Raw genomic sequence first — 27,162 nt, 5'->3', positions numbered from 1 at the left:
CCCGTCTCAGTCACCATTATGGGGACAGGAAGGTAATCACAAGAACACCTCGCATGTGTTGCTGACAATGTGGTTTTGTTTGGCTTCTCACATTACAAATGGCACCATTCCTAACAATGTCAGTGTAAAGGAGATAGATAAAAAGTGCCAGATTCTCAGTAGCACAACATCCTGGGCAATCAAGTCTGAAAACTGTGCTGACAGCAAGTGTATTTATCTGTATCAGATGGGGTCTGGACAAAATCATGGTATCATGCATGTGTAGGAAACCCTTTCTTACTTACGCCACGCAGTTGTTGCTTTAGTACATTTTAAACTGTGTTTCCAATGGAAGTTAAACATACTGAGGCAGTCTGTGTCTCCAGGCATTGGTGTTTGGCTGTCCGTTAGCTGATCTGTCAGACCATTCCCCCTCTCTCCACAATTTTGGAAAAGTCAATCAATTCCAGTCACATTTGACAGAGGTATATCCCTTACTACTGTTAAGCAAAGGTGGCTGGATAGAGGAGAGCTGGCTCTCCATTAGGACCCTCATTGGGAAAGTCTTCAGTGTGACATCAGTCCTTACTAGATACCAAAAAATCTTCATGACAATCACCGTAGACACCCAGATCTAGAAAAAAAACAGTCTCCAGTGAACTGGCTGACCAGATAAATCCTTGTTTTCAACTGTAGCAGCCACTCATCTTCTCTAGGGACGAACTACATGTTAAGTTTTCCTTTTCCACTATTTCAGGTACCACAATGCACAACCAACCTCATCTGATTCTTACACAATAAAAAAAAGGAAAAAGAAAAAAAAGGGGAATCAGTGAGGTTTTTTTTCCTTGATAAGCTGAACAATAAAAAATGGGTGCTTTGTGCTCTTGCTTTCCCAAAGTGATCTCTGCTCTGAAGGAAGGCACAGATTTCTCAGTCTGAAGGACAAACACGAAAAATGATGGTTAACATGAATATTCCATTGCAGCTGCAGAGCTGGTGATACCAAGAAGTTACTCACAGAGCACTTCATTTTTTCGGCCGAGGACTTCTGCACCAGAGTAAGCTGCATTCATTTTAAGAGTTCCTGGGAAAGGCGGCCTGTGCCCTGGTGATACATGCCATTACAGCTCCACCCTGGTGGGAGCCTCCAAGGTGCAATTACCACAGTCAGTGATTACCAGACCAGGAGAGCACGCAGCCCATCCTCTCCCCTGCTCCTCTTCAGCAGAGGCTGCCTGGTCAGATTCCCCAGTTGCCCTCACATAGGGTGGCCATAACAGGAGTCTTCAGATGACTAGCAAGAGCATCCAAATTACAACTCTCAGACTGCTGGTCCGTGTCGTGTGTGGTGAGGAAAGAGGTGTTGCACTCCAGACCACTGGCTAAGTGAGTGCTTGATGCTGGATTAACTGCAATGCTCTCCCAGAAATGGCCATGAGGATCCACTGTTGCAACCTTCTTCAAAATTGCTCCACCCATGCCTTCAAATCACTGTTTTGCTCCAACACTATTTCTTTTTGAGGTCTAATATCTTCTGAGATCCAGTCTCTGGGCTGGGCTGCCTGTGACTAAAAACTCACCCTCCTCCCACACCCTTTTTCCACTACCTGAAACCAAGATCCCTTTGTTGTTAAAGGAGGCCCCATCCTCCAGGTTTATAGAGTCCTCAAAAAGGAACTGTCTGGAGACTTGAGATTAGCCTCTGGCAACTTTTGGTCAGCAAAACCTGCTCGCCGGACCTGAGCTTGGGCCTTGAGCTGCTCTAGGAGAGAAAGGTGAGGAGCACAGAGTGTGGTGACCCGTGTGTGTATAAAAGGAGATTGTCATCAACTGGCCCCACACCAGCGGCCATCTTCACGCAGCCCAGCCCAGACAGGAAACGTGATATGCTGCACTTCAGAGAATTGTATTCGTGTATGGAAAAAGAGAGGTATGCGGGGACACGTATGCATGTGCATGCCTATCTGTGAACCGGGCAACCATCAGGCTGTGGATTTGCGTTTGTGCATCTCTCTTGGCTTGGGAGGCAAGGGCAATGTGTGCTGGAGAAGACATCTGCCTGTGGCAAAAGGATCTTCTAAAACTAAACGTTCCTGGCAAGGCCTGTGAGGCGTTATCCATCTGCAAAGGTGAGGGCATGTTAAGCTTTGGAAGAAGGTGGACATAATTTTTTGCATCCCTTCTGGCCTGTTGAATGGACAAGCCATGCCAAACAGGCACTGCAGCTACTGCAGGGCAGTGTTGCCTGTCTGGACTAGCTGCAAGGCTCAAGTCGGAGGGGATGATTCTTCTTTCTGTGGAGCGAGACGGGTGCTTGGCTGGGTAGGGAGGCCGCAGGATGGGTGTTTCTGTGGTGTCACACTGCCTGCAAGAGTGAGGGTTGTGCCTCAAGCTTGCTCACACTCAACACTGCCCTTGTTCCACTCCCGCTCTGACCCAGGATGGATCCTCTGAAACTGGGGCACTGGTGGGGAGGCTGGTTTCGTTCTGGTGTTGCTTAGGTCAATGACTCGAGCTATTTTTCACAAAGTGGTCCATGGTATTTCTACTGCAGATTGACTCCTATCACTGGTTTCAGAGTGATCTGTGCACGTGTGCAGACCCTGAGAGCGATATGAGTGGTCTGTCTGGGTGTCTGAAAGAGGAAGCTATGGGTCTCTTGCCGGTGTCCCAAGAGGACAGGCCCTTCTCTCTCTCTCTTTTGCTTCCCAGCAATAGTTACAAACTGGTCCCAGTATATCTGAGCACTGCAAGCTAACACCTGATCCCTCCACCCTTGTTTCTGCACCTATTGCTTTACCAGCAGGAAGTAGGACGTGGTTTGGGGCTTTTTATTCTCGGCCTCGCTAGCCTTTTCGATACTTCGGGGCCTCGTCTCAGTCTGACAAGGCAAGCAAGCGGCAGCTTCCTGTGCAAAGGTGAGAGGGAGAAGACAGAGAGAGACCGCGCACATAGGAGAGGAACGGCTCCGCAGCAGAACTGCCGGGCTGGAGGCACCTCTGTCACTCTAGCAGCGATGGCTGATGTCTGGACATGCACTGAACTAGAATATCCCTCTCCACCCCTCTCCCTTTCTCGCCTCCCCGTTCCCCTCACTGTTTGACGTCCAGCACCTGCTTCCATCCAACCTCGCGACCTGGTCCTCGGGGACTCCCTTCGTCTGGACTGCCGGGTGCCTGGAGCTGGAAGGTAAAGGGGGCAATGCTGGCTCTCTCCCACATGGGGGTGGCTGATCCGAAAAGTGTCTTGGAAGGAGTTTCGGTCTGACAAACTGAATCTCGCCGTTGGGGAGGGCTGAGCATGTATTTATCTCTCTGTCTCTCCACAGTCCTCTCAAATCATACCCCACATCTCACAACCACACCGCTTTCTTTCTTTCTCTCTCTTTCTCTCCCCTTTGTCTGTTAATGCGTTGTCGTCATGTTTTTCTTCCTCTGAACCTAATCTTTTATCACAATGGGAACTGATATTATGCCTCATGCCAGCCCTTTATAAACCCTCTCTTCCCGCTCCCCTGGCAGTCCCAGCAGGGTCCAGCAGGACCCTGTCTTGCTCAGCTCTGCCTGGGCTTACTGAGAGGTGAGGGTGGTCCATTCTCCTGTGGGCAGAGGCAGACCTCGAGTGGGTGTCCAGGTGGACGGGGAGAGGGGCAGGATTGGATGAGAAGCCCATAAGCCCAGTCTCCCTGGTGCCATGGGTGCATGAGGGGTACTGCAGAGTTTCCTAATTACAAAGCCCAAATTTTCTGCTACACATAAAGCATGGCTCCTTCCAAGATAGTGCAGGGTCTACTTGGCAAGGATGGTGCATGGTTTGTGCGTGACTATGTAATATTTTGTGATACGGTAAAGCCTTAACTTTCCAGAACTTGGTAAACTCCTTCTTCTCCTTGATTTCTCCCGCTGTCACAAACAAGCCATTCAAAATCTACCTCCTAAGCCATGAGCTTTGCAGCTAACTTTTGTCAGTTGCAGCCAGAGACCCCTCTTACTCAGCAAGCACCTAGTTATTTCAGCCCTAAGGCTTACCAAAAAAAGAAGCTCTTCAAAGCACAAGCCATGCGCAACCAAGGCAGCACTCTCTACCTGAGTCAGCAAGCAGCCTGAAACAACACGCACGGACTGCTGTGTACTCACACACACATTTCCAGAAGGCATTACTCTTGCAAACAGCCTATCTGTGCTGCACTGCGAACGGTTTCAGTGCTGAGCAAAGCACCCAAGGCAGGAAAACAATGAGGTGCTGAGGGGAAAGCACAGACTCCAAAGTGGAAGGGGTATGAGTTTCTGAGCCTGCAATATTGGCACTGGCTTGGAGCCCTGCCCTAGGACAGTGGTTGCCTGCTGTGAGATGACGTCTTCCTAATTTGCATTGCTCAGCTACGCTGGGGGGGCATCCTCTCTCTTTCAGTGTGTCACCAGTACAGATGAAGCCCTCTTTGCTGCTTCTGTGTCACCTCTGGCTGTTCAGCCCCACGCCTCTCTCGCTGGCATCGGACTCTCCACAAGGTAAGAAGTGATTCCCCTTCACCCGTGCCAGCTGGGTGGGCAGGGAGGGGGGTCAGCCGGAGGAGTGTGTGTGCCATGGTGTGTTGCTGTGCGATGCTTGTGTTGTAACATACAGCCAGAGGAGGTTGCAGTAGTTAAAGGTCTCTTATGAGCCTATCAACCTCCAAGGATGTAGAGAAGTGAGTGGCTCTGCCTTTCTTACTTGGAGGCAGTTTTCCAGCAGAGGAGTCAGTCTGTAGTTTGGGATGGGATGATGGTTAATGCCAAACATCATTGCTAATTCAGCCACGTTGTTGTCCGTCTCTTCTCTGCTGGCAGGCGCCTCCAGCCTAACTTGTTGGTATGACTCGCGGGCAGCTCTCTTCTGCGACTGGAAACCAGGCAGGGACCTGGTTGAAGCACCATGCCACCTGGAGATTTTATCTAAGTTAGCTTTTTGTGACAGGTGGGTGACTGGAGAGGCTGACGAAAACCAATGCTTTGAATGAAAAGTGTCCTGAAAAGTTTACTACTTAACGAAAATGTAGGCTCCCGCTCCTCAGGCCACGTGTAGTGGAGTCACAGAGCCGAGGTGCTTTGTCTTGAACTCTATCTCTAACCCCATGTGGGCTGAGATGCTGGGCACTGCTCAGTGTTTGTCATCTGACAGTCCCAAACTGTCTAGCGCAGCCCACCTTCCAGCTCCATAACTCTGTCTGTGCTTCATTTTCCAAAAAATCCCTCTTCCTTGGTAGCCACCCTCTGGACTGAAAGGCATTTTCAATGGAAAAGGATGATGTATAGATATGGGGGTGGAAGAGGGTGTAATTAAATTGTACAGGGGCCATTTGCCCATCACCAGGATGAGCTGGGATATTGCACCCTGAGTAACAATAAATGAAGGAAAATATTGTTCACCTTATCTTCCCTGGCCCTTTCATCTCTCTCAGTTCATGATGTTTTCCTCTCCCACACTTCTCCCTGGGGGTGGGTGTGTGGCCAGTACCCCTGCAGAGGGGTGGGTGTGTGGCCAGTACCACAGTGGGGGCTAGCTGAGTCTCTGTGGTCTCCAAGTATGACATCTTCAGCCAAGAGGGTTACCAGCCTACCCCAGGGCTTCCCTGGGTGCCTGTCATAAGGAGAGGCTCAGTGTGATTCTGGCAGTGGGTGGGTTGCTTGTGACTGTCACAGAGACACCTCCAACGGGGTGAGATGGGCAAATATATTCTGGGGCCTGGTGCATGGACCTAGAAAGCCAAAATGTTTATGTTGCTCCATGGGTGCGAATCACAGAGACTGGGGCTGGAATTTGGGCTGGATTTGGAACTGTGCCATTGCTTGACCAGGGCTCTAGGACACCACCTCTTCCCACCATCAGCAATTCCCAGGCTTGGTCTGACCTTACAGCTGGAGCAGGTAGCTCAGTCTGATACCCCCTCAGCTGCAACTCCATGGATGCTCTCCCACCCTGTCACACCCTGTGCCATAGCTCAGCTTAGGCTGTCCAGCCACACTTGCCAGAGCAGAAGAGAGGTCATGGCGTAGTCCTGCCAAGTGTGACATATGGTCCTGGCTGACTGGGATGTGACCTGGTTCAGAAAATACATCTCACTCAGTATCTGAGACGTTACAGGACTGTCAGTGGCTTCAAGGAGACCTGCAAGCCCTAGAGGGGCTGAAACAGGCACCTGTCTTCCAGGGCCATGTTGGCGCAGTTGTGGGCAGCAGGTGTGTTTGGGCTCTGCATGCCCTCTGATATCAACAGAAAGCAGAGAAGGTAAGCAAGAGGGTTTTGTGAAGACTTGGAAACTGGAAACCTACTCTCATCTTTGGCTTGAAATAACTGGGATGCATTGACTCTCCATGTGCCAGCATATAAAATTTGTCTGTGTGATGCAATGGGGAGAGAAAGTGGGATTACATCCTTGCTATAACCTGTTCAGTAAATATGGTAAGATGCAAAATACTTTGAAAGGCCTTTAGTGTTACATAAAGTTTGACTAAATACAAAACAGCCTCCCCAGCTCACCGGAGTTCTCTTGCTTAAAACCCAGGTTATTTCCCTTACCTGAAAAATTCAAGGAGCACTGTGAATTACCCAAGGCGGAACACATGACAGGACTGAGAAGATGCATCAAGACCTTCAGCAAAAACAGTAATGTGAGTAATTCATCTGGGATGTCCTGGCTAATGACAAGGTGGAAAGGATTTGTATGTGGATTTTGGGTATATAAATGGTGTGACACCCAGGAGCAGTATAGAAAGCCCAAACCTAATCCCTGACTCCAGTTCTGGGGTTGGGCTTGAAGTTGTGTGTTGTTGATAATGCATCGCCCTCGTGGGTTCCCGTGCTGGGAAGATTGGCTTCATTGTGAGCTGGGCCATGCTGTCCTGACACATACAGAAGAGTTGCAGGACAGACAGATCACATGCAGTGTCCCATGTCTCAGTTACCTGGGTCTGGCCCTAAACCCTTTCTCTGTGGAGGGATGAACATCACCACCAGCTCTGAGGTCACCTCTTGACCCCATTTTCCTTGAAGAGGTCAGTACCATTTTCCAGATCATTAGCTACTGTGAAGCCTGGTTAGATGTGTCAAATGCAAGATGCAACAGCAACACATCACTGGAGCTAATGGTGATGCAAATCCTCTAGCTATTATTCTTTATTTAAATCAGTCTTTTTAAGACTCATTATGTACTTCAGCCATATCCAGAATTACTGTAGTCCTTGTGTTTTCAGAAAAAAACCCACCCAAATAAGAGCTAGTTCTCCTTATTGATAAAGTCACAACCAGTTCTAACAACAGACAAGCTTTCTTACATTTGCACATGATGTGCAAAGACAAATTGCAGGGTTGGTAAACAGCTCCAAAATGTTTTCTTTCTAATCAAGCTAATTTCCCTATTGCTTATTTAATACTGTATGATATATGTCACCCTTTAGTGTCATTGCATTTCAAGAGTAATATTTAATACTAATGTCAGCTCAATCTTACCAATGAACACAAAATGTTTTCGTAAAAATATTTTTTCTCAATAAATGTCACTCATAGAAAGTAACTTTTTTCTTGCTTAGTCAGCACATACAGCAATCCTGGCAAACTAGCATATCACAATATTTTGTGCCCTTCTCGCCAATGAACAAAAAAAATCCAACTACATCAAGTATAAATCTTTGGTTCCTCACTGACCACTGAGGCTTATGCCTTTCAGCCACAAATATCATCCATATTTATTGTCAAGTGTTCCTAAACCTCTTATACATAGGCAATGCTTAGAAATATGAATGCTTATTGATGAGGCTTCAGTGTCACTAGTGGTAAATTTTCCTTGCAGACTCAATGCTTCACCACTGCAGACCGTCTTACCATGTCTGTCCATTGCCAGATTGGAGAGAATAGGTCTATACCTGTGCAAATAGAAGATTTCAGTCCACTTGCAAATAGTGAGTAGTCATCTGTCTTGCAGTCTCTGAAGCTTCCCCACAACACCCATAGCTGACTTTAGACTTGTCTTTTTTCCTTGTCCCCTGCTACTACCTGCACAGATGAACGACATTGACTCCTGCCACTTGCACCTCTAACGTGCAATGTCATACCAGCCATTTCCTGTCCTGTCCTGTATCTGGGACACTGTTGAATGGGAGAGCTTTGCACTAGGAGTTCTGGCTTCAAACAGGCTATGACAGCTCAGCTGATCTGAAAAATGCGTGCTGCAAGAAGGAGGGAAAGTCTTGCTGCTCTTCCCCTGCCCCTCTTACCAGATATGTGCTTTCACCCTCCTTTAAGCCAGCTTTGGCATGCATCAGCCTTTGCTGAAAGGATTCAACTCACTAATCCAGCAGAAAAGCATCTGCTTGGGTCATGTTTTTGCTGGATGTGTGAGTGTACCTGGCTCAAGGAGAGGTCCAATAGAGCTGCTGCAAGGTGAGGCATAGGAAAGCATGGCTGGAGGGGGTTGGGAAGGATCAGCCCAGGCAGTCTGTGTAACTCCATCCTCTGTGGCTGTAGCTCTCTGAAAGAGCAGCTGGGAAGCAGCTGTCACCCCAACCATGCTCCTTTCCTGTCTGTACAATTGCCTTGTGGATCACCCCTTTAAGATAGGATGCATGGCCACGTGTGGTTGATTGCACTGACTGCAGGGGCCACTCTCACAGGCTCAGAGGAGGAGTTGCCTTTAACGTAGTCCAGAGACAGCAGGCCTTTTGCCTTCAGTGACAGTGGGGAAGAAGGAGGAACAGAGAGGGGGAACTAACTCACTAACGATCTCACGTGGCCGTGGCTGGCTGGAGTCTGCGAGCACAGCCAAGACACCAGCCCTGCAGCAATGGGGTTTGCGGTGGAGCCCTGTTATGGACAGACAGTGTGGAGGTATCAGCCCTGCTCCTTCTCTCTTTCCAGTAAAGCTGAGGCCTCCGGGAAATCTTCAACTGGTTAGCAAAACTGAAAACACCTACAACTTAACGTGGAGCCTGAATATTTCCTCTCACTATTTGGATGGGGAGCGAGAATACCAAGTGCGGTACCGAACCACGAGTCAGTCCTGGGAGGTGAGTATGGAGTGAGGCACTAGGACCTGTCACCATACAAATCCTGGTCTTCTTTACATCACCCAGGACTTGCTCCTGGGCCCCTCCTCAGGACAAAACCTCTTTTGGTGAAGCTGGAGAGCGGATGACACCTCCCACCCTCTTGTCTGTGTCACCTGCTGCCAGTGTTTGGTGATGACAGGGAGGCAGACGGGAATCCTATTTTACTTAGTGCTGTCACAAAGAAATCCAGATAGCTCCAGGACAGACCTGAAAGGGATGAAAAAAGCAAAGCAAAGAAGACTTGTCCTCCAGGGTGAACAAGCAGTGCACAAGGTGTAGGGATCTGAGACAGGTCCTCTCTGAGGGCCTTGGAAGAGATGGGTACGTGAGGCTGTAAGCCAGGGTGTTGATCATGCTCTAATTTTCCCTTACTCCCAGGAGGCCAGGAACTTCACCATTGCGCAGGACCAGATGTGGGTGGTGTTTGAGAGCCTCTCCCCCGATTTGAAATATGAGGCAGCTGTCCGTGCAAGGCCAAGTGCCTCAAGTACCTGCAAAGGCGTGTGGAGCGACTGGAGCGAGACGACACTGTGGAGGACACATGCTGACCGTAAGGCTCAGCGTCAGGCAGTCTGGCTTGGAGGGGAAAAAGGGGACTCAGGGAAAACAAAGTAAAAGGGCGAAGCAGGCTGAGAAGCTGGAGGAAGATGGATAGGGAAGATGGTGTTAATCAAAGAGCAATAGCAAGGTCGGAAATGATCTGTCCCTTCTAATCTGTTAGGTCAGGCTGGCTCAACAGGGCTTAAGGGCAAAGACCCCCTGACCCCAAAAAAGCCCCTCTGACTTCCAGAAGCCAGGCAAAATCCACAAGATGTAAATCAGGAACTGCTTGCCCAGAGCAGTAAGGCCAGATGTCTGACCTGCAGAAGCAGTGGCCAGGACTGGCATTTTCCCAGGTGCTCTTGTGACTTAGGAACATAAATCCAGCTTTCTAAAATGGCCCAGTTCATTGGCGTCATTGATCAGTGAAATGCAGTGAAACAGAGCACTCAGCTCTTGAACCAAAGGAGACCTGAGCCTAGGAAGCAAAGTCTCACGGAGAACGAAAGAGTCTTACATGCATGTAAGTCCCTTCCAGAAAGGTCTGCTGAGACTTGCATCAGTCATTACCATGAACCACAGCACAGAGGACACCTCCAGCCCTGAAAGATAGTGCCCTGAGCAAGTCTCTTCGGTGAGTCATTGGCTGTGGTCTCTAATTTCTTTTCCAAAAAATAAGCAGATAGAGGTTATTCCTTCTCATGTCGCCCCCACTCTGCCCCTGCTCAGCCCCTCCCTGTTGTGCCTGGTGCTGGTATAAACAGAGGAGCTATGTTTAGAAAGGGCACTGTGTTGCTGTGGCGATCAGATTTTGACAGTGTGTGATGTCAATGAATAGGATACAGCCGCAACCAGTTGTCATAGCAACCAAGACCCAAAGATAACCAGGGTACCAGAGGCAGAGGAGACAAAGTGATCTGAGTAGCATCTCAAGGACAGGCAAAGAAAGAATGTCCTAAAAACGTCTCCTCCTTATTTTATTTTTCTCTGCTCCCTCACAACTACTCCAGAGGAGCTCTGCAGGCCTAGACCAAGGGGTACTAGGGATGGAAGGAGATGGGGGTGGCAGATAGAGGAGACAGGCACCAGAATAGCAAGATGAAGCAAAAGTGCACTGGGGAGATGTGTGTGAAAGAGACAGATTAAGAAAAATTTGAGGTAATGCCAGACAAGCCTGAGGAGTACTGGCAGCGCTGGCAATGTGGGAACTCAGTCTCTTCCTCCTAAACCTACAATCCAAGTACCAAAATCATCATGTGGTGGAAAGGTGTAACCTTCCTAGCCTCCTAAAGCTTCCCTACCCCTCTCCAAAGAAAGAAGCCAGCCCCTTGACCTCTAACTTTCTCCATCCTTGGTCCTCCTGCCTTCTCAAAGACCCATGAACCCCATGACTCTGTCTCCCCCACTGACTGATAATGGTTTTTCAAATGCCCAACCCCACTTATGCTGATTTTAGGATTCTCTGCTTTCCTTTGCAACAAGACAGGTTGATGGACACTTCAACCAGTAGACTGTGGCACCTCATCTGTGGCAACCCCCAGCTGTGGTGCTGTTATGAACAGGGAGTTCAAGTTGTTCAGCACGAATTATCTATTAAGTCATGCCAAGTAGACTCTGAAAACCATCTCAGCTCAAAGGCATCCTACACAACACAGCAGAACTCATTTATCTGACCTGTATATAATAATTTTTCATAATATTATATATTATATAAAATTATAATAAAGGCCCACTTTGATCAGCTTGAACAGCCATGGAAGGGATGCAGCTCCTACCTCCAGAATCCTGGCTAAATTTTCACAGCAACTCCCTCGTTCTCTCTCAACTTGCAGAAACATCCCGGCCGGTCTTGCCAGCTTTTATAGTGAGCACTTGCATCTTCGTGATCATTGGGACTGCCTTCCTTATTAACTTACGGACCCTGAAATGGTAAATGAAAATCAAGTTTTCCTCTCTGTTCCTCTCCTGTATGTTGTGTGTCTTCTCAAAACCAGGGTTATTTTTCGCTTGGCATTACTCACGAGAGAGAGTGACTTAAAAATACGGTTTATAGCCCAACTTTTTGAAGCTGATATTTGTCTGGGGACATATATCGCCACCAAGATGATGTGGTTTCACCACCGTCATCGTACTGTGCTATGCTCCTGTGACCTGGTGCCATGCCCTGGCTGAATTAAAAACAGCTGCCTCAGCACTTCTGTGGCCCATGGGTTAGAGTGCTGTCCCCTGGATGGGATGCACCAAAATTGCCTCTTAAAAAGCAGGTCAGTGGGTTGAGCATTCCCTCAGTAGAGAGGACCAAGCAAGCCTAGATACCGCTACCTTCTCACTTACTTAAACGCTACAGCAAGAGCTCAGACAGGATGTAGTGGCATTTGCTCTGTAGGCAAAACTCCTGAGTGAGGAGTACAATTCTTCCTCTCCCTGGTCTGTGCAGTCCTGAAGTGTCTCATCACATGCTGTTAAACATCTACATGATGCTTTAAAGGTCTCTTTGCCAGCATTTCTACCCAAACGCTGCCTTTATTAAGGACAGAAAGTGTCTCACAAGGTTACCCCATGCAATAATACGGAGAGTGACCTGTCAACATGGCGAGGTTAGAAATGGCCTCACGTTTTCTCATCTCAGGACAGGGACAGAGAAGCAGGGTGCTGATGTTCATGGCAGGGAGCAGGGATAAATGTTCTCAGGGGCTGGGATGGCTTCTCTGCAAGGAAAGAAGGAGAAGCATACTGAAGGAAGATGGATACTGAGAAAGTCATTGGTCACTGTGTTTTACCTTGAGTCAAAACACAAAGATGAGGAAGTGTTAGCTATATGGCACAGGGAGAGATAAAAAGGCCTCCTTTCTCCACAGAATATAATTAACATGGGGGAATTGGATAGAGGATGATGCTGAGGTAAGATCCAAGGAAGGATTAGACATGCACAAATAAAAATAGCATCTGCAGTGTTGTAAGGTAGTTTATATGCAAGAACTAGAAAATTCTGATGCTTCAGAGCGTACACTGATTGCCTCCAGAGGTTGGGAGGGTCTTTCCTCAGAGCATCCCACAGCAAAGCTTCAGCAAAGAGCTGACAGGATCAGCCAACATCTCTGAGGGACTGAGGAGCAGATTAGATTACTTCATGCTGCCTCAGGATGACAACACACTGGTTCCAATAAAGTAGAGGCCACTGGGTGGACACAAGGCATGCTCAGATGGCTTGCACAGCCAGTGTGTCCTAGCTATACCATGCAGTGTTCTGCTAACAGGACAGACAGTTGTGGCACAGCTTTGCCAGTGATGGTCCCATTCAGGTTATGTGGTTCTCTGAGTCACTGTGGTGACAGTAAAGCAAAGAGGGGGCAACTCACAGCAGCTGGACCTTGGAAACAAGGGAGACCTTCCTAGCTTGTCATCAGGGCAGGAAGGGAGGGGGGCAGGTGGAGAGGTTAAGGTGACCAGCCAAGGCAGGGAAGAAACCAGTGAACTGTTGGTTGGTTGTGCTTCCTCAGGGAAAAGGCTGAGGGGAGTGTATTTTCCAATGCCAGGCTTAATTGCCTCATCTCCATATCTCTCATCCCTCAGCTACCGCATTTCAGGCCACTCAAGAGCAAGGCCAGCTCTCGGGCTTGTTCTTACTTTACCTCTCCCCATGCCAGGGTAGTACCCATGAGCTGCGATGCTCTCTCCTACCCCCACCACAGTGCCAGATTGGTCAGGATCAGGCCCTGCTTCATTCCTCCTTCTCATTTTCTTTTCTCAAGGTTTAAGAAGATCCTGAAGATTCACATCCCAGACCCTGAGAAGTTCTTTCCCCCACTCGTTTCAGTTCACGGAGGTGACATTCAGGTATGGGACTGGGGACAGAGCCAAGTGGTTATGAGGGAGAAATAAGGGAAAGCTGCACATGCCCAGGACAGACACCCAGTTGTCGGACCTACATGTGCACACATGACACATGTGTCTGTAGCACCAGCTGCTGGGTTCTCCCCTCGAATTTCATTTTCTGACCTTCTAAAACTTGACACTCGGCTGAGACATCTCTAATTACAGAACCGAGAAATGGCAAACCGCGCAAACCTCAGCACCCTGCTCTGCTGACGGGGAGCCTGAGAGAAAACAAGGGACCTGTGGGAGGGAGCTTGGCCTCTCAGATCCCCTGGCATCCCACTTTGGTCCCTCCCTGCCTGCTCTAGGCTGCCCAGCTCTTCCCCAGATTTTCTGCTGTGATCCCCTCCTCCTGGCTGTGAGCCTTTCCTCTGCTCCTAATGTGAATTGCCATCACGCTGAATGGCACTTAGCTGTTTTCTTTTTTTCACCCCCACTTTCTCCCTTCCCCATGTCTCTCCATGAGTATGGGCAGCTGCAAGAAGACAATTATTCTATGCAGTATTAAAGGGAGTGTCAGATGCAAGAGGTGGGAGGTGATCCCAAGGGGCATCTCACTTTAAGAAGAGTGGAAACAAACTGCAGAGGGTCCAGAGGACAGCAAAGCTTTGGAAAAGCCTAAGTGCAAAAAGTCTTAGAAAGCTTAAACTACAGGGGACGAATGCAGAGTAGGGGGGGCGGGGGTGTGCAGCAGGCACTGAAGACACTTTCTCCGTGCAGAAAGAACTAGAAAAATTGGCTTTACTGGCCACAAAGGCAATGAACTTAGATGTTATCAAAACCAGTTTATTTTTAAGGATAATGATGCATTGCAGGATGTCACTCATGGTGAATGTGGAAATCTAGGCATAAGGGGCCTGGAAGAGCACTTTAGACAAGAAATCTGCATAGGGCCATGTAGATGTATCAGAAACTGGTTCAGCACCTAGGAATAGATTGCATGAGATGCATCCCAGTACTGCTTTTCATGTTTTCACCTTCACTTCATCTTATGGTCTTGTAATTTTTTTTCTTCCTTTCACTTTAATCCTCCATCCTTCATTCCCCCCTCCAGAAATCTCAAAACATAGGCTTGCAAGATCTGCTCTTGATTTCAAAGTGACAGAAAGATATACTTTATCTGAAAATCCTGCAGATGAGACATCATGAATGTGAATTTCCCTCTTCACCACCTCCGGCAACTCTTGCTTGGACAGAGAAAAGCTCACTTGATTGCTGTGGGCGCTCAGGAGAAGAAACCTTTGGTTCCTCACTGAGTGTTATACTTTGGGCGTAACAGTCTCTCTCCTGTGTTTCTTCCCCATCAGAAATGGCTCTCCTCCCCATTCTCCACATCTTCCTACTGTGTGAACAGCACAACCCCAGAGATCTCCACGCTCGAGGTGATGCAGAAGAATGACCAGGAATCCCAGTTTCTACTTTCCAAGGGAACCCTGACTCCTGATCCTCCCTTAGAAACCAGTGGACACTCTGTATCCAGCTGCTTCACCAACCAAGGCTACTTCTTCTTCCACCTTCCCAACTCCTTTGAGATCGAGCCCTGTCAGGTCTACTTCACCTATGAGCCTTTCACCCAGGAGGGCAGTGGCAGTAAGGATGGCGAGTCTTACCATGCTCTCCCCTACCCAGACCTCTGCACAGTGGCAGAGGACATGCCTGTGTTGTCCCACAACTTCTTTCACTGTATCAAGGCAACCCAGGGCTTCCAAAACAGCTCCTTCATGGAAGAGACAGAAGGTGAAGCCCAGCAGGCCATAGCTATTTCTGGGGCTCTTCAGTCAAGTGAAGGCATCTCACCAACAGCAGTTCTGAAACAGGATGAGAAGGGGATGGACAAAGCAGCTTTACAACCTGCTGAGGCCCTGTGCCAGCTGGACACCCACTTTCCTGACCCACCGGACCTGGATGACAGCGATTCTATCAATGTAACGGAGGGGAGTGGGAAGGCAGGCCTTCCGATTGACCCCTGTACACCAGCAGCACATGCTACCTCTTCTTTCTCTCAGCCTCCACCTCTAAGGCAAGCCCAGGATGAGGATCCATGCAGAACAGCCTTCTCCAGCCAGGTCCCAAACACTGGTGCCTACCTTTCTCTGAGGGACCTCCAAAGCCAGTACAGACATTGCTCTGTCTAGGATCTGCCTGGAGGAAACCCACAGGTGGGAAAGGCCTTCTCTGCAGGGAAGGCTAGATGGACAGTTTTTCTATTCAGGACATGAACATGACTTCAGCATCAAACCCATTGGGACTGTTCTTTAATGAGGCTGGAGAACACTCTAGAGGGCTACAAAAGCAGAAAACAGATAGGATGGACAAGGTGTAAATTCATGGACGGCTACATGGGTAGCACTAGTTCCCAAGCTAAAGCGTTAGTGAAACAGACCGCTGGAAATGAGAGGACATTTTACATGGAGAACTGGGCTAATGGACAGTAAAGCAACACATGGAGAACGATAAAGGCACATTAAAGCTGTTCAGTGGCTACACAGCTAACGGAGATGTAGAAGCCTTATTCTTAGGCATACGGGCCAACAAAGACTCACCTTCATAACTGAACCTGTTTCTCTGTTATTACTGGATCCAATGGCATAGAAACCCCTTCCCACACTGGTCAAGTGCCAACCTGAACCTCACCAGCTTGTTTTTTCCTTCCCAGCTCCTAGCAGGAGGCTGTGCCAGCAATTCCATGCTCTGCATATTGGTGTAAAATAGCACTCAGCTTTGAGGCTGAGCAGACACATGGTCCATTTGCCTTGTCCCAGCCTAAAAACCTCTAATGGGAGGGAGAAATGCCTGAAGAGGTGGAGGTTCAGTACAAGGGACAATAGCACTGCCGGTCAGTGCTGGGGCCAATGATGAAGTGGATGAAGACATCTCCTCCTGACTGACCAAGGGTGTAATTTTTTCTGTGATGTCCCCACTTCAGGTTTTAATCAGAGATTACATTCTAAGCTACTCGGTCCAGCTATAGACTCAAGTCTGTAAGGTCAGCTCAGAGCCACAACTGTGTCAGCTCTCTAAGCAGTGCAGTGTAGAAGAAAGCCCCATTATTGGGTTAAAAATACTGGGGAAATCCCCCCCCCCTGGGAAACCCCCCCCCCCCCCCTTTCTTTCCCCCAGGTCTGATGATGGCAGTAAAAAGAACGCACACAATTTCCCATTCTTGCTGCAATATTTTTCATGAAATCGAAAGCCTCTCTGCCCTGCTGGCAAAATACAGTTATTTGACTACGATAAGCTGATTGCAGAATAGTTCATCTCACATCCTGTATTAGTGGAAAACATTGCAACGGTGCTGCCCATTCCTTCCATTGCTCAAGGGAAACCATTGCCTAATTAGCGGCAAAGATGTGGTGAATGAGCCCAGAAAACTAACCCACGAATCAGCACCTTTGCTGAAAAGAAAACCTCAATCCACTCACAAAGAATGGGGATAGCAAAGACTACTTTTTTTTCTTTTTCCCCTGCATTTGCTGATCTGGGTTGAGAAAAAGCAGCACACCGCAGAAGAAAAGTGGCAAGGCAAAGGAAGACAAGCTATTCTGGTTACATCCATCCCTGCATTCAACATTATACTGTCTGTCTGCTTTCTTGCCGTATTTCTGGACTATTCAGCAGTGGGAAAATACCAGCCCTGTGCCAGAGATCTTTCTTCTAAGAGTTTTTATATCAAAAAGGTCAAGGATATTGAACTTGTTGGTACTTCTGTCACCCCTGTGAGCATCACCCAGAACTAATTCCTCCCTACCTCTGTCTGTACAAGCGTCGAGCTTCCCCTTTGTCCTGGTCCCACACTGTTACCTGACCTTGCATTGTGCAGCCTGAATGTTATTATGAGTCCCAGATATGGGGTCACCCACTGGCTTGGATTTCACCTCAAAAGAGCTGCTTAAAGGAGGTGAGCCTGCCTGCAGCTGAGAGGCTGGGGGAGCTATACCTCTCATCAGATTCTTCACCACTTGCATCAAGACATGGACTGCTCTGTTGTCTCCAGGAGACAGCAGGTGAAGAAGACCCCACAGCTTCCCAGATAAAGAAGCACAAGGCTTGCCCAGCTGTTTGCTGTACTTTGAGAATCTTCCCAGATAGACTTCAAAAAAAGACACTGAATCCCTTGCCCCTGGGGCACAATTTGCTATCTTACATGGGCCAAGGATCCTAGTTGTACTGATAGCTATCCTGTCCCAATGTAGATCTTCATAAGCTTCTCAATTACTCTTGCTGCTAAGATGAGTATGAAAGAAAAACTTTGCCTCTTTGTAAATAAAAAAATATTGAGGAATCTACATTTTTTTTCTGTCCTTTGGGGTGGGATGAAAGGATTAACAGCTTTTCTAAATAGGGGACTAGGCAAAGCTTTGCTCAGACTAATACACCTTTAGCCCTCCTTCCTACTCCCTTCCCCAAGGGACTCAGCTACCTAAAACAGAAAGCAGAGTTGGAAGTGATCCTGCTGCAAGCCCCTGAGGACCATCCTGCTGGCTCGGTATTTTTCCCCCTCTTGTGAAAATGCTGACAGCTTTCGAGCTGGCAAGCTGTTGGCACTGCATTCACAGCCACACTGGGTGTGAATGTGTGACACGCGGCAGCAGGAAGTGCTCAACATCAGATCTGGTGATAACCGGACTTTTCTTCCAGGAAGGCAAGATCATGTGGTCTCGTATGCGAGTAACCCGGGTTGTGAATACCAAAGGCATACCACTCTCAGTGATACGGGGCCCTTTCTCTGCTGGGTCCCCAAGACCTCTTTGGAAATGTCACATGGGGAGCGGTCCCCTCTCAAGCTGACGTGAACGCACGGTGTGTGGTTCACAAAACCACAGAAAGATGCTACAACGGTGTCCATCAGTACCAGAGGCAAACCAAAGCTGAACACTAGCATTGTGTGGAAAATACTGAGCTAACAACCACAGACATGAGTCCTCTCTTTATCTTAAGCCCGGAGACAGCAAAGATAGCTGCCACATCTCTCATCTCCCTCTTTCCAAGATACCTTGTTCATAAATAGGCAACATCACTCTCAGCCTCCTCCCACACCCCTTCCTTTTTTTTACTGTGGAGAAGTGGAAAGTAAAGGGTACTTGCAGCAAAGGAATTCCTCTGAAGTCAAATCTGATCAAGGTTTTGGGTCCTTGGTTGATTCAAAAGCCTGCGGTGATAGATGTGGTATGCTTGCTTAGATAGATCAGATTGAGATTCTATATTTTTTGTTCTGCTGACAACACCAGAGAAGGAAGATGCTTCTTTCCAGGAAAGATGGATACAAAAAGTAAGGTCTCTGGCATCAGGAAATACCCTGAGCTGGGTTCTGACCCACTGCGGCAAGCCCTCATAGCGTAAGCTTGGGAAAGTCATATACATACATATGTATGCCTAAAGATGCAGCTAGACCCCAGTTATCTGGGGAAATTTTGGCTGAAAGTAACTTTTAAAAGTGAAATCTGATCTCTTAAATCTCTCAGGCAGTTCTGAAAGCATTTCTTATTGTCATTGCATGCCTCAGTTTCCCATATGTACAGCAATGAGCTAGTCGGGATAACCACACTGACACATTTGCAGTCAAACGCTGCAGCTTTTCATCCACATATAACGTTTATCTACTCAAATCCACCACGAGCCAACTACAGTAATGGCTTTTGGACTTCATGCAGTCCCAGACTAAACCTGAACCAGTGGCAGAGCTGAAAACAGCTATCCCTGCCCAGCTGCCAAAATGAGCCCAAATGAGCCCTGGCCCAAATGAGCTCAGCCCCAGGTCAATGCCACTGGCTGGAGCTCAGCCCCGGGTCAAGAGTCGTCCGTGTCAATCCGCCCCGCCCCCATTTATTGACAGAATAACTCTGTTTACTCTGCTCTAGCTGGAGCGTGGTTGCTTTTTGTGAAAAACAAAGGGGCATGTACAGACCTGCGGGGCTGTAAGCAGAAGGTGGTGCAGGCAAGGTAGGTGAGGAGGACCTGGGGCTAAAAGAAAAGCAGATGCTGCCGGAAGGAGCGAGTTGTGGTGCAACGGAGTGCGGGGAGGCCAGCATCAGGAGACTGGGCAGCAAGAAGCACAAGAAGACCAGAGGGAGTCTTGCAGGTGGGGACTGAGAGACACTGTGCTTTGCTTTCATCTGCATGACCACTGTGGCAACCGGACCCGCTGCCTACTGCCATCTTCCCTCCTTCAAGCGATCTACACCTGCCAGCCAGCGTCTGCTCCATTTCTGTGCTGGGGAGAACACACCCTGCATTTTGCCTCTCTCTCCAATGGGACCAAGGAGAGTAGCTAAGAAATACATCAGTTGCTCAGCAACTTCTTGTCCCCCGAGGAGGACAACATAAGCTATCTATGTGCACCAGCCTCCTGGGTTGTTGTTCTCTGCACAGCTGGAGGTGCCCCTACCCTGACTTCTTCCAGGCTTCCCCTGCTCAGGCTGCAGATCTTCTCCCCTTGCAAGCCTCCAAACCCTCCATTTCAGAAAAGAAGAAAGCCATTGCACGTGTGTGTTGACCCATCACAGCAGGACGGTGCAGGACAAAGGCCGAGCTGAAGGGACATGGCATCAGACTATTGATCGCTGAGGAGACCTTGAGCTTGGGTAAATAGATGTCCCCCCTCCATGCGTGTGTGAGCTGGCTTGCGCAGGGGGTGTGGGCCAGGCCCCACAGGCGGCAGCAGGTTTCAAAGGTAGGTCTGCAGCTCTGGGGGAAACCCCGGTGCCTACTATCAAATCTTCTAACAAAGAGGCTCTTCTGCTGCTGCTTCCTGCCCTCCTCCCCCCGCCCCTCTGTCTGCGGTTCTTTGCTTGTGCCTGCTGTTTCTGAAGGGATGCTGTGATAGTGGAGAAGTGCCCTTGCTCTCCTGGACCACCCAACCTGGTTCATTGGGGAGGAGATCCTCCCCAGGGGTTGCACAGAAAGGTGGCTCACGAGAAGCAAGGGAGGGCAGTCTGTGCTGGGCCTCTTTGTACCACGTGCCTCTCTGGAAGGGTGCATTACAGCAAGCAGATGTGAGGCTGATTGTCCGAGTGCCAACGTTCACCAAGCTGGGTTTAATGTTTCAGAGTGAGTTAGCTGGTGCTTACATTCTGCGAGCACGTTTCTGTGTTGCAAGGCAGCCTGGAGGGCTCAGGGCTCAGTAACTGGGGGAAAGCAAGGAGACTGAGAAGACCACTCGCCCCTATCACGTGAACACTCCAGGGTATCCACACAGGCTAAAATGGGCGTGAGGCCAACCATCTCTTCCCACATCTGCAACAAGTCCCTCCTGTGCATTCACGCCTGCATGGTCACACACACCACTGGGCATGAAGATGACTCAGACACGTAGACACGGCACAGGCATTCCCCAAGACCTCTGTGCCCTCCCACACAGAGGCGTTCACATCCCTTTCCTCTCCAGCCACAAAAACACAGCCTTTGGGGGCAGCTGTGCACTGGGTGATGGCAGAGGAAGGGAGAAGGAAGGTGGGTGAGGTAGATAACCAAGATTAATGTGGCTCTCTTGGGCAACGGCATTTCTTACCCTCAGGGTCTGGGGCTGACAGAAGGACTGCTGGTCAGGACGAAGCAAAAGAAGCGGCCTGGGGTAGACGAGAGGCAAAGGAAGCCAGAAGCTGTCCTGTGGCACAAGCAGAGGGTGGTGGAGGGCTGAATATTGTTCAGGTGCTCTCTCCTCACTAGCTCAGCTAGTGAGTCAGTGCCAGGATGGGCTTAGCTCTGGGACACATGTTCTGGTCAGAATGGCAAGGTTTGCTTACTTTTAGGGACCGAGAGCAAAATGGCACAGCAGGCAAAGTGCAGCTTCAGGCTCCCAGGCTGGGCTGTTCTGTGCAACTTCTGTGTGCATTGGAGGTCACAGATTTTCTTTTGCATTGATTTCTAGGTCAATAAAATACCAGTTTTAAAACCATTCCCACCTGGGAGGACAACGCTTTTGCCTCTGGAGAAATTCATTATTGTATTCATTTGTGGTTTTGGCAGAAGCAAAACCCAGGGAATGCCTTTGAAAATTGAGGGACTACCCAGGAGCCGTAGACATGACAGTGTCCTGGAAGCCTGTCTCCCACTGAATTAGGAGTTTTACTCACATTTGCATTGAGCAAAGTCTTTGATGGTTAGCACACAGATCTCTTGGGGCTACAGATCTTGGGAGAAGAGCACAGAGATGGCAGAGCACCTCCAGAGACAGATGTAAAGGGATACAGAAAACCCAGCCTGACCATGGTGTGCTGTGTCACTAGGTGCCCCTGATGGAGGCCAAGGAACAGGAGGAAGATGCCAACTCCCTCTCAAAGGACGAATCAGAGACTAACTCACGTGACTGCCTCCGCTATGTGCCCCTCGGGGTAGCCTTTCTTTTGCTGTCTGGAGCTGCTGCAGCAACCTGGTATTTCCTAGGTAAAAATTCAACATGTTTTGTCCCCATGCAAGAGGTGGATGGGGTGTAGTCAAGCAATGCCCAGCCCAGAGCACGTTAGTGACTCTGGGTGATCTTTACAGGCTCATACATAGGGGTAAACCCCTCTCTCCTACATATCAGCAAGGTAATCCAGTAGTGTCTTCTGTTGGCAGACTACAGACCGTGGCACCTGGAACCGGCCGTCCTGCAGTTTTACTCTGGCAGCCTCCAGGTCCTCAATCGCCAATACTCCCCGGACCTTGGGCAGGTGGAGTCCAGAGCCTTCTGGCTGGAGTCAGCTAAGCTCCAGAAGATGGTGAGGGCAATTTCATGTCCAGAGCTGACTGCCCTGAGGCAGTTCAGTGAGTAGAAAGACAAACGGGTCAGGTACCCCCATCCAAGAGACAGGCTTGGTGGGTCTGTACAGCAAGAGGGATGAAATATAGGGTTGGTCATAGGTCCTCTTCCACTGTAACACTGCGCAATAGTTATCAGATGACATTCTCATTGCAGCTGAAGGAACTGATTCATGCCACAGAGCTGGGTCGATACTACAACTCGAGCACAGTGTATGCCTTTGGGTGAGTAGCACCCAGAGCATTTTTGCTTGTTCATGTGTGAAAGCTTCCAGTCAATTGTACTCCGGTTTCACTGAAATCTGGCCATGATAAACTGCTGCAGTCCCCATCATGAGCTCTAGGCTAGGCTGGGCAGTCCAGATCCAGAACTGTTCCAGCATGACAGAGCTGGGGATATTTTGATGTTCATGTTCATCTGAGGTCATGATGAAAAGCCAAAACTGAGAAATTTTTCAGAGAGGCAAAAGTTCAAGAGGGGAAAAAAAATTGACTGGAAAGAACTGAAAAAAAATCTGGGCTTGGCATTCTCAGTAGAAACTAAGCAGCTGGAAATTAATTTCTCTAATTCAAGAAAGTCATTTTATGGCCTGATTCTAGGCACCAGAAGGGAGAGGCCAGAATGCACCATGGAAAAGGCATTCCAGCCAAGAAGCATGGTCCACCTGGGAATAGGGTAACAGTGGAATGGGACAGATGTGGTGCTACAGCTTTGCAGGTCATCACAGTAGATCAAGAAAGCAGGAATAACTTCCAAACTGATGTATACATTTGCTTCTGATTTTTTTTTCCACGGAAAACTACACCCCTAAATTTGTCCTTCAGCTAAGGAAAATTCCAATTTTGGTGCAACTCCATTTTCAACTGGGCAAAGAAAAGTTTCACTTGAAATTCTTCCTCTAGCCTTTTACTGAACAAAGGTTTGTTTCAACATCTCTTCCCCCTCCCCCAGCCAATTTTCTCTGTCAGATGGTTGAACAGAGCTTTCTCAGTCAGTTTTCTGCAGCTTGAGCCTGCCCAGCACTAATGGCTTGTGGTAAGGTACTGAGTCATAAATCATCCACTTGTCACCACTGGGAGGTGAGACAATGAAGTCTTGAGAGTTTCTTTTCAACCCCTGGTCAGTAGTAACCAAAGGTCATTTCTACCTGAAATGAGACTACTTATTAGACCGGTCTTGATTAATTATCACATTAATTTGTCCATGTTTGGTCATCACTAAAGCCAGATGGCACAAAATGGCTTCTTCCCCAAAAGGACTGAGCATTAACTAGCACCATGGACATAGCAGCTCTCCTGCCCCACTCAGAGTGGTTCTTCTGGGTCACAGCAGTGAGCTGGAAAGTCCAGACATACCTGTATGATTTGTGGAAAAACAGTGGGGGGTTTAATCTCTGGGGTTTGCTTCTCCAGTGATTCTGGAGAGGAAGAGAGAGGATATTTAACATGCTATTTCTCTGTTAGGGAGGGGGCTCTGACCTTCTTCTTCTGGTTTGCCCTCCAAATCCCTGAGAATCAGCAGAAGGAGGTGACTGCTGAGAGGGTAAACACAATGCTCCACCAAGAGCTCTCCACCAGCTTCAACAGCTCGGGCAGCCTGTCCTACCAGATGGAGTACAGGGTCAACCCAGACTCGCTGGTTCTGCTGGGTAAGTACCAGCTGCTCAGCTGTGGCCTGAGCAGTCAGAAATGCTCCAAGATTTGTAAGGTGCTGAAGGGAGGTTAGGAGAAAAGGCCAGAAGTCACTCCTGAAGGGGATAGGGGAAACCTGAAGAGGATAGGGAAAAAGTGAGGATCAGGAGATACAATTACATGTATTTCTTCCTGATAGAGGAGAACTGAAGTTTGATAAAAAAAAGCATCCTTCCTTTGAAGGATTAAAGATTATTGGAGATACAGCTGACCATGACCAGCTAGGTAACTTTTTGCTTTTTCTCTCCCATCAGCTTTGGCTTCTGTGGAGTAAGATCTTACACAGGTCATGACTTTGATCAGCTCAGCTCAAAAATAGCAAGCAATTAGGTTTCTTACTTTCCTTTGGGAGATTATTCCAGGCTACTTGATTGGGAGAACAGCAAAGGCAACGTACCTGAGTCACCGCTAGACTTCTTCTGAGACAAAGCACTGTTGCCACTTCAGTTCTTAACATATGATTTTAAGGATTATTTATTGTTGCCCACAGTGAAGATCACAGCCTGTTTAAAAAGCCACCCCTACAGAACTGCTCTGAAATAGGTGTTAGGTAAAGGACTAGGGATGTGTCTATATTCAATACATCCAATGGAATTTGTATTTGGTCTTTATAGCAAGAGTTAACTTCTCAGCCTGATCTGATCCCTCTTACAGAGCCCCAAACCTCATAGGTTTTAAAATACATTGTGTTTCTTCTCTCCCCTTGGGACTCTCATTTCCAAGTTTCCTCTTCCCATGAAATGTTACATCTCCAAGTTTTTTTCCCCAAACATGTTATCTTGCATTTTTCTAAGGTGAACCTTATTTTAATACATCCCACCCATATTTTCTTTAACTTTTCCCTCCACATTTCAATTGTTTTGGGAGTCATTTTTTTGGTGTCCCCAAAGAAAATTTGATTTCCTCAAAATTATTTTCACTCCCTCATCCAGACTGTCATGTTACTATCTTTTCTGAAGCTGCATTAGCATCTCATGAAGACATGTCCTCCCGCAGTTACTGTTAATCACTTACTTCTACTTACGATTTGTTTCCGGCATACCAGACCTCATGCTCAGCCAACTTAAATTAACTTTCTTAAGAAAGACATTATAAGATAATATGCTAAATGCTTCCAAGTCAGCCCAGCTAGCATTTTTCTTTATTTACTCACTTCATAATGTAACTCATAAACAAATAAAAGTGATGGTGCCATTCTTTTAGCAGTTCCCATTTCCCTCTTATTCCCTTCTCATCTGTTTCACTATTTTATTCACTTCAGCAGACCACACTTCTTTCTATTTTGGGATTAACACACAGTTGTAGTTTCTCCAGCTCCTTCTGCTTTCCCTAGTCCTTTCTGCCTCCGTCTCCAGTCAGAAGCACGGTCTAGCAACTAAGACAAAAAAAAGAAACCTCTTATACTGCTGGGCCAGGGTGACCTCAAGCCAGTGACTTAACCTCTGGCTTCATTTGCTCTGTAAAATTGGAGCAAAAAAATAGCTAGCTAATAGCAAGTCATTAGCACTTCATTGCTTTCTAACAGACTCATTTGCTGACCTGCTTAGCTCTAAACATTAAGTCTCGCTGCAGCCCGCCTTAAGACACAGAGCTGCAAACCACTGACTGGCGCAGGAACCTCTCTAATGCTTTATTTTTACTAACAGCTACACTCACCCCAGGACACTAGCCTCCCCTTTCCCCCAAAGAGTTTCAGGACTTTCTTCTCCTTACAGGAACTCAGTTTTATTACCTTCAGATAAAAGAGTACTTAATATCAGCTCAGCATACATCCTTCCCTACAGCACATGAGCTTCTCTAGGAGCCTGCCTTATGCCTGCAGGATCATCTTTTCCACAACACTTGCTTTTGCCATGACAAAACTGCTCAGCTCTCCCCACAGAATTGCAAGCTCTGCTTAGGAGCTACCAAAGCCCTGACCTAGGCAAGCCCCCAACAGCAATTCTCACACCCAACTGACCTCATGGTGCCTTTTATTTTGGCAATTATTCCCAGTAGCACCTGATATCTGGCCGCTCCCAGTTCAGCTGGGAGGCTGGAGCAAAGCCCAGCTCTCCTAAAAGCATTGTCCACCCTATGACTGTGTTTTGCACAGATTAGTAGTCCTTGCTGGTATCTTTCTCTGCATCTGCCTTCTCCAGAGATGGACTCTATAAGAATGTTGAGTAGCTCATCAACCAGTGGTCATCAAAAGAGACCTCTTTCCTGACCTTCAGTAACTCCCATGCTTTTCAGTGAGGGTTATTTAAACTGGGAGAGCAGGGGAGGGGTGAGCAGATGGTGAAGGCTCTGGGAAGTGGGGCTGTGCCCTGTGGTGTGGCTGGCAGGGGAGGGGGATGGCTGCCTGAAGCAATGCCCAGCCTTCCGGGGAAGGGGAAGAGGTCCTGGAATCGCATACGAAAATGAGCAAGGAAAAAAGGCAGAGAAAAGCCTGTGGTGGGCTGGAAAGCATGAATTGGGGCTCTTGGATTTGGGGCAGAGGCCAGAGAGATTTCCCAGAGAGATGGGGTGGGGAAGGCATGACTGAAACGGGTCCCTGAGAGCAGACAGACAGACAAGTACCTAGAGGATGCCCCATGCCAAAGTTGTAAGTGAGCCATTTACATAGGAAGGAAGGGAGTCATCACCTGCCATGCTAGCATTCAGATACTATCAGTTTATCCTTTTGTTTATCTTCCTTTATATATTTCCTTTCTAACAGAATCCAGTGTGAAAGACATAGTAGTGCTGAAATCCACTCTGGGTAGGCTATCTTTTCCTTTCCTTTTGAGTTTGTGACTTTATGGGAGGGATTTTTACAGGGGACAGAAAGCTTGTTGGCTTCCAGGAGTTGTAAATCCTGAGAAGGGGAGATGAGAACAGTAACAAGGGAGCACCAGTGCTGCTGCTTGACCTGAGCCAAACTACATGATGCAGCTACATGCTGGACTGCTCTGAGCATCCTGACACCTCTGCCCCAGTAGCACACCGCTGTGCAGAGATACCAGCTCCCAGGGGCAGTGCAGATACCTTAGTAAAGTCTTGTCCCTGTCCTGATGAGTCCTGTCAAATAGCTTGATGTACTGGTACAATGGTGCTAATTCCAGGCCCCATGAAAACCTACTGAGTGGGGTGGGGGTTTCCTGCATGGTTCTCTACTGGATGTGGTGTCAGTCATTTAGGAGTCTGTTGTCCTAACAGTGTTTTTTAGTAGTTTCAGGCAGTGTTGTAAGTGCTGTGGCTGGTAGCTTGCATCAGATATGCTATTAGAAAC

General features: G+C 48.2%; 2 protein-coding genes across 2 annotated transcripts in view; both read left to right on the top strand.

Moving 5' to 3' along the window:
• Nucleotides 1–4,408: 4,408 nt before the first annotated feature.
• IL2RB (interleukin 2 receptor, beta) lies at nt 4,409–15,613 on the top strand. Its single transcript, XM_009332623.1, has 9 exons — nt 4,409–4,490; nt 4,809–4,935; nt 6,524–6,629; nt 7,808–7,916; nt 8,872–9,020; nt 9,441–9,612; nt 11,435–11,531; nt 13,355–13,439; nt 14,786–15,613. The coding sequence occupies exons 1-9, from the start codon at nt 4,409–4,411 to the stop codon at nt 15,611–15,613; spliced, it is 1,755 nt and encodes a 584-aa protein (XP_009330898.1).
• Nucleotides 15,614–21,710: 6,097 nt separating this feature from the next.
• The window catches only part of TMPRSS6 (transmembrane protease, serine 6), a 19,036-nt gene continuing 13,584 nt past the window's right edge, over nt 21,711–27,162 (top strand). Inside the window, exons 1-5 of the mRNA XM_009332659.1 lie at nt 21,711–21,860; nt 22,035–22,177; nt 22,375–22,442; nt 23,682–23,866; nt 26,611–26,652. Coding sequence (XP_009330934.1) covers nt 21,713–21,860; nt 22,035–22,177; nt 22,375–22,442; nt 23,682–23,866; nt 26,611–26,652 — 586 coding nt within the window. The 5' untranslated portion in view covers nt 21,711–21,712. The remainder of the gene's footprint in view (nt 21,861–22,034; nt 22,178–22,374; nt 22,443–23,681; nt 23,867–26,610; nt 26,653–27,162) is intronic.

Source organism: Pygoscelis adeliae, unplaced genomic scaffold (genome assembly GCF_000699105.1).
Source record: "Pygoscelis adeliae isolate BGI_AS28 unplaced genomic scaffold, ASM69910v1 Scaffold399, whole genome shotgun sequence".
Lineage (NCBI taxonomy): Eukaryota > Metazoa > Chordata > Aves > Sphenisciformes > Spheniscidae > Pygoscelis > Pygoscelis adeliae.
This window is presented reverse-complemented; position numbering and strand designations above follow the sequence as displayed.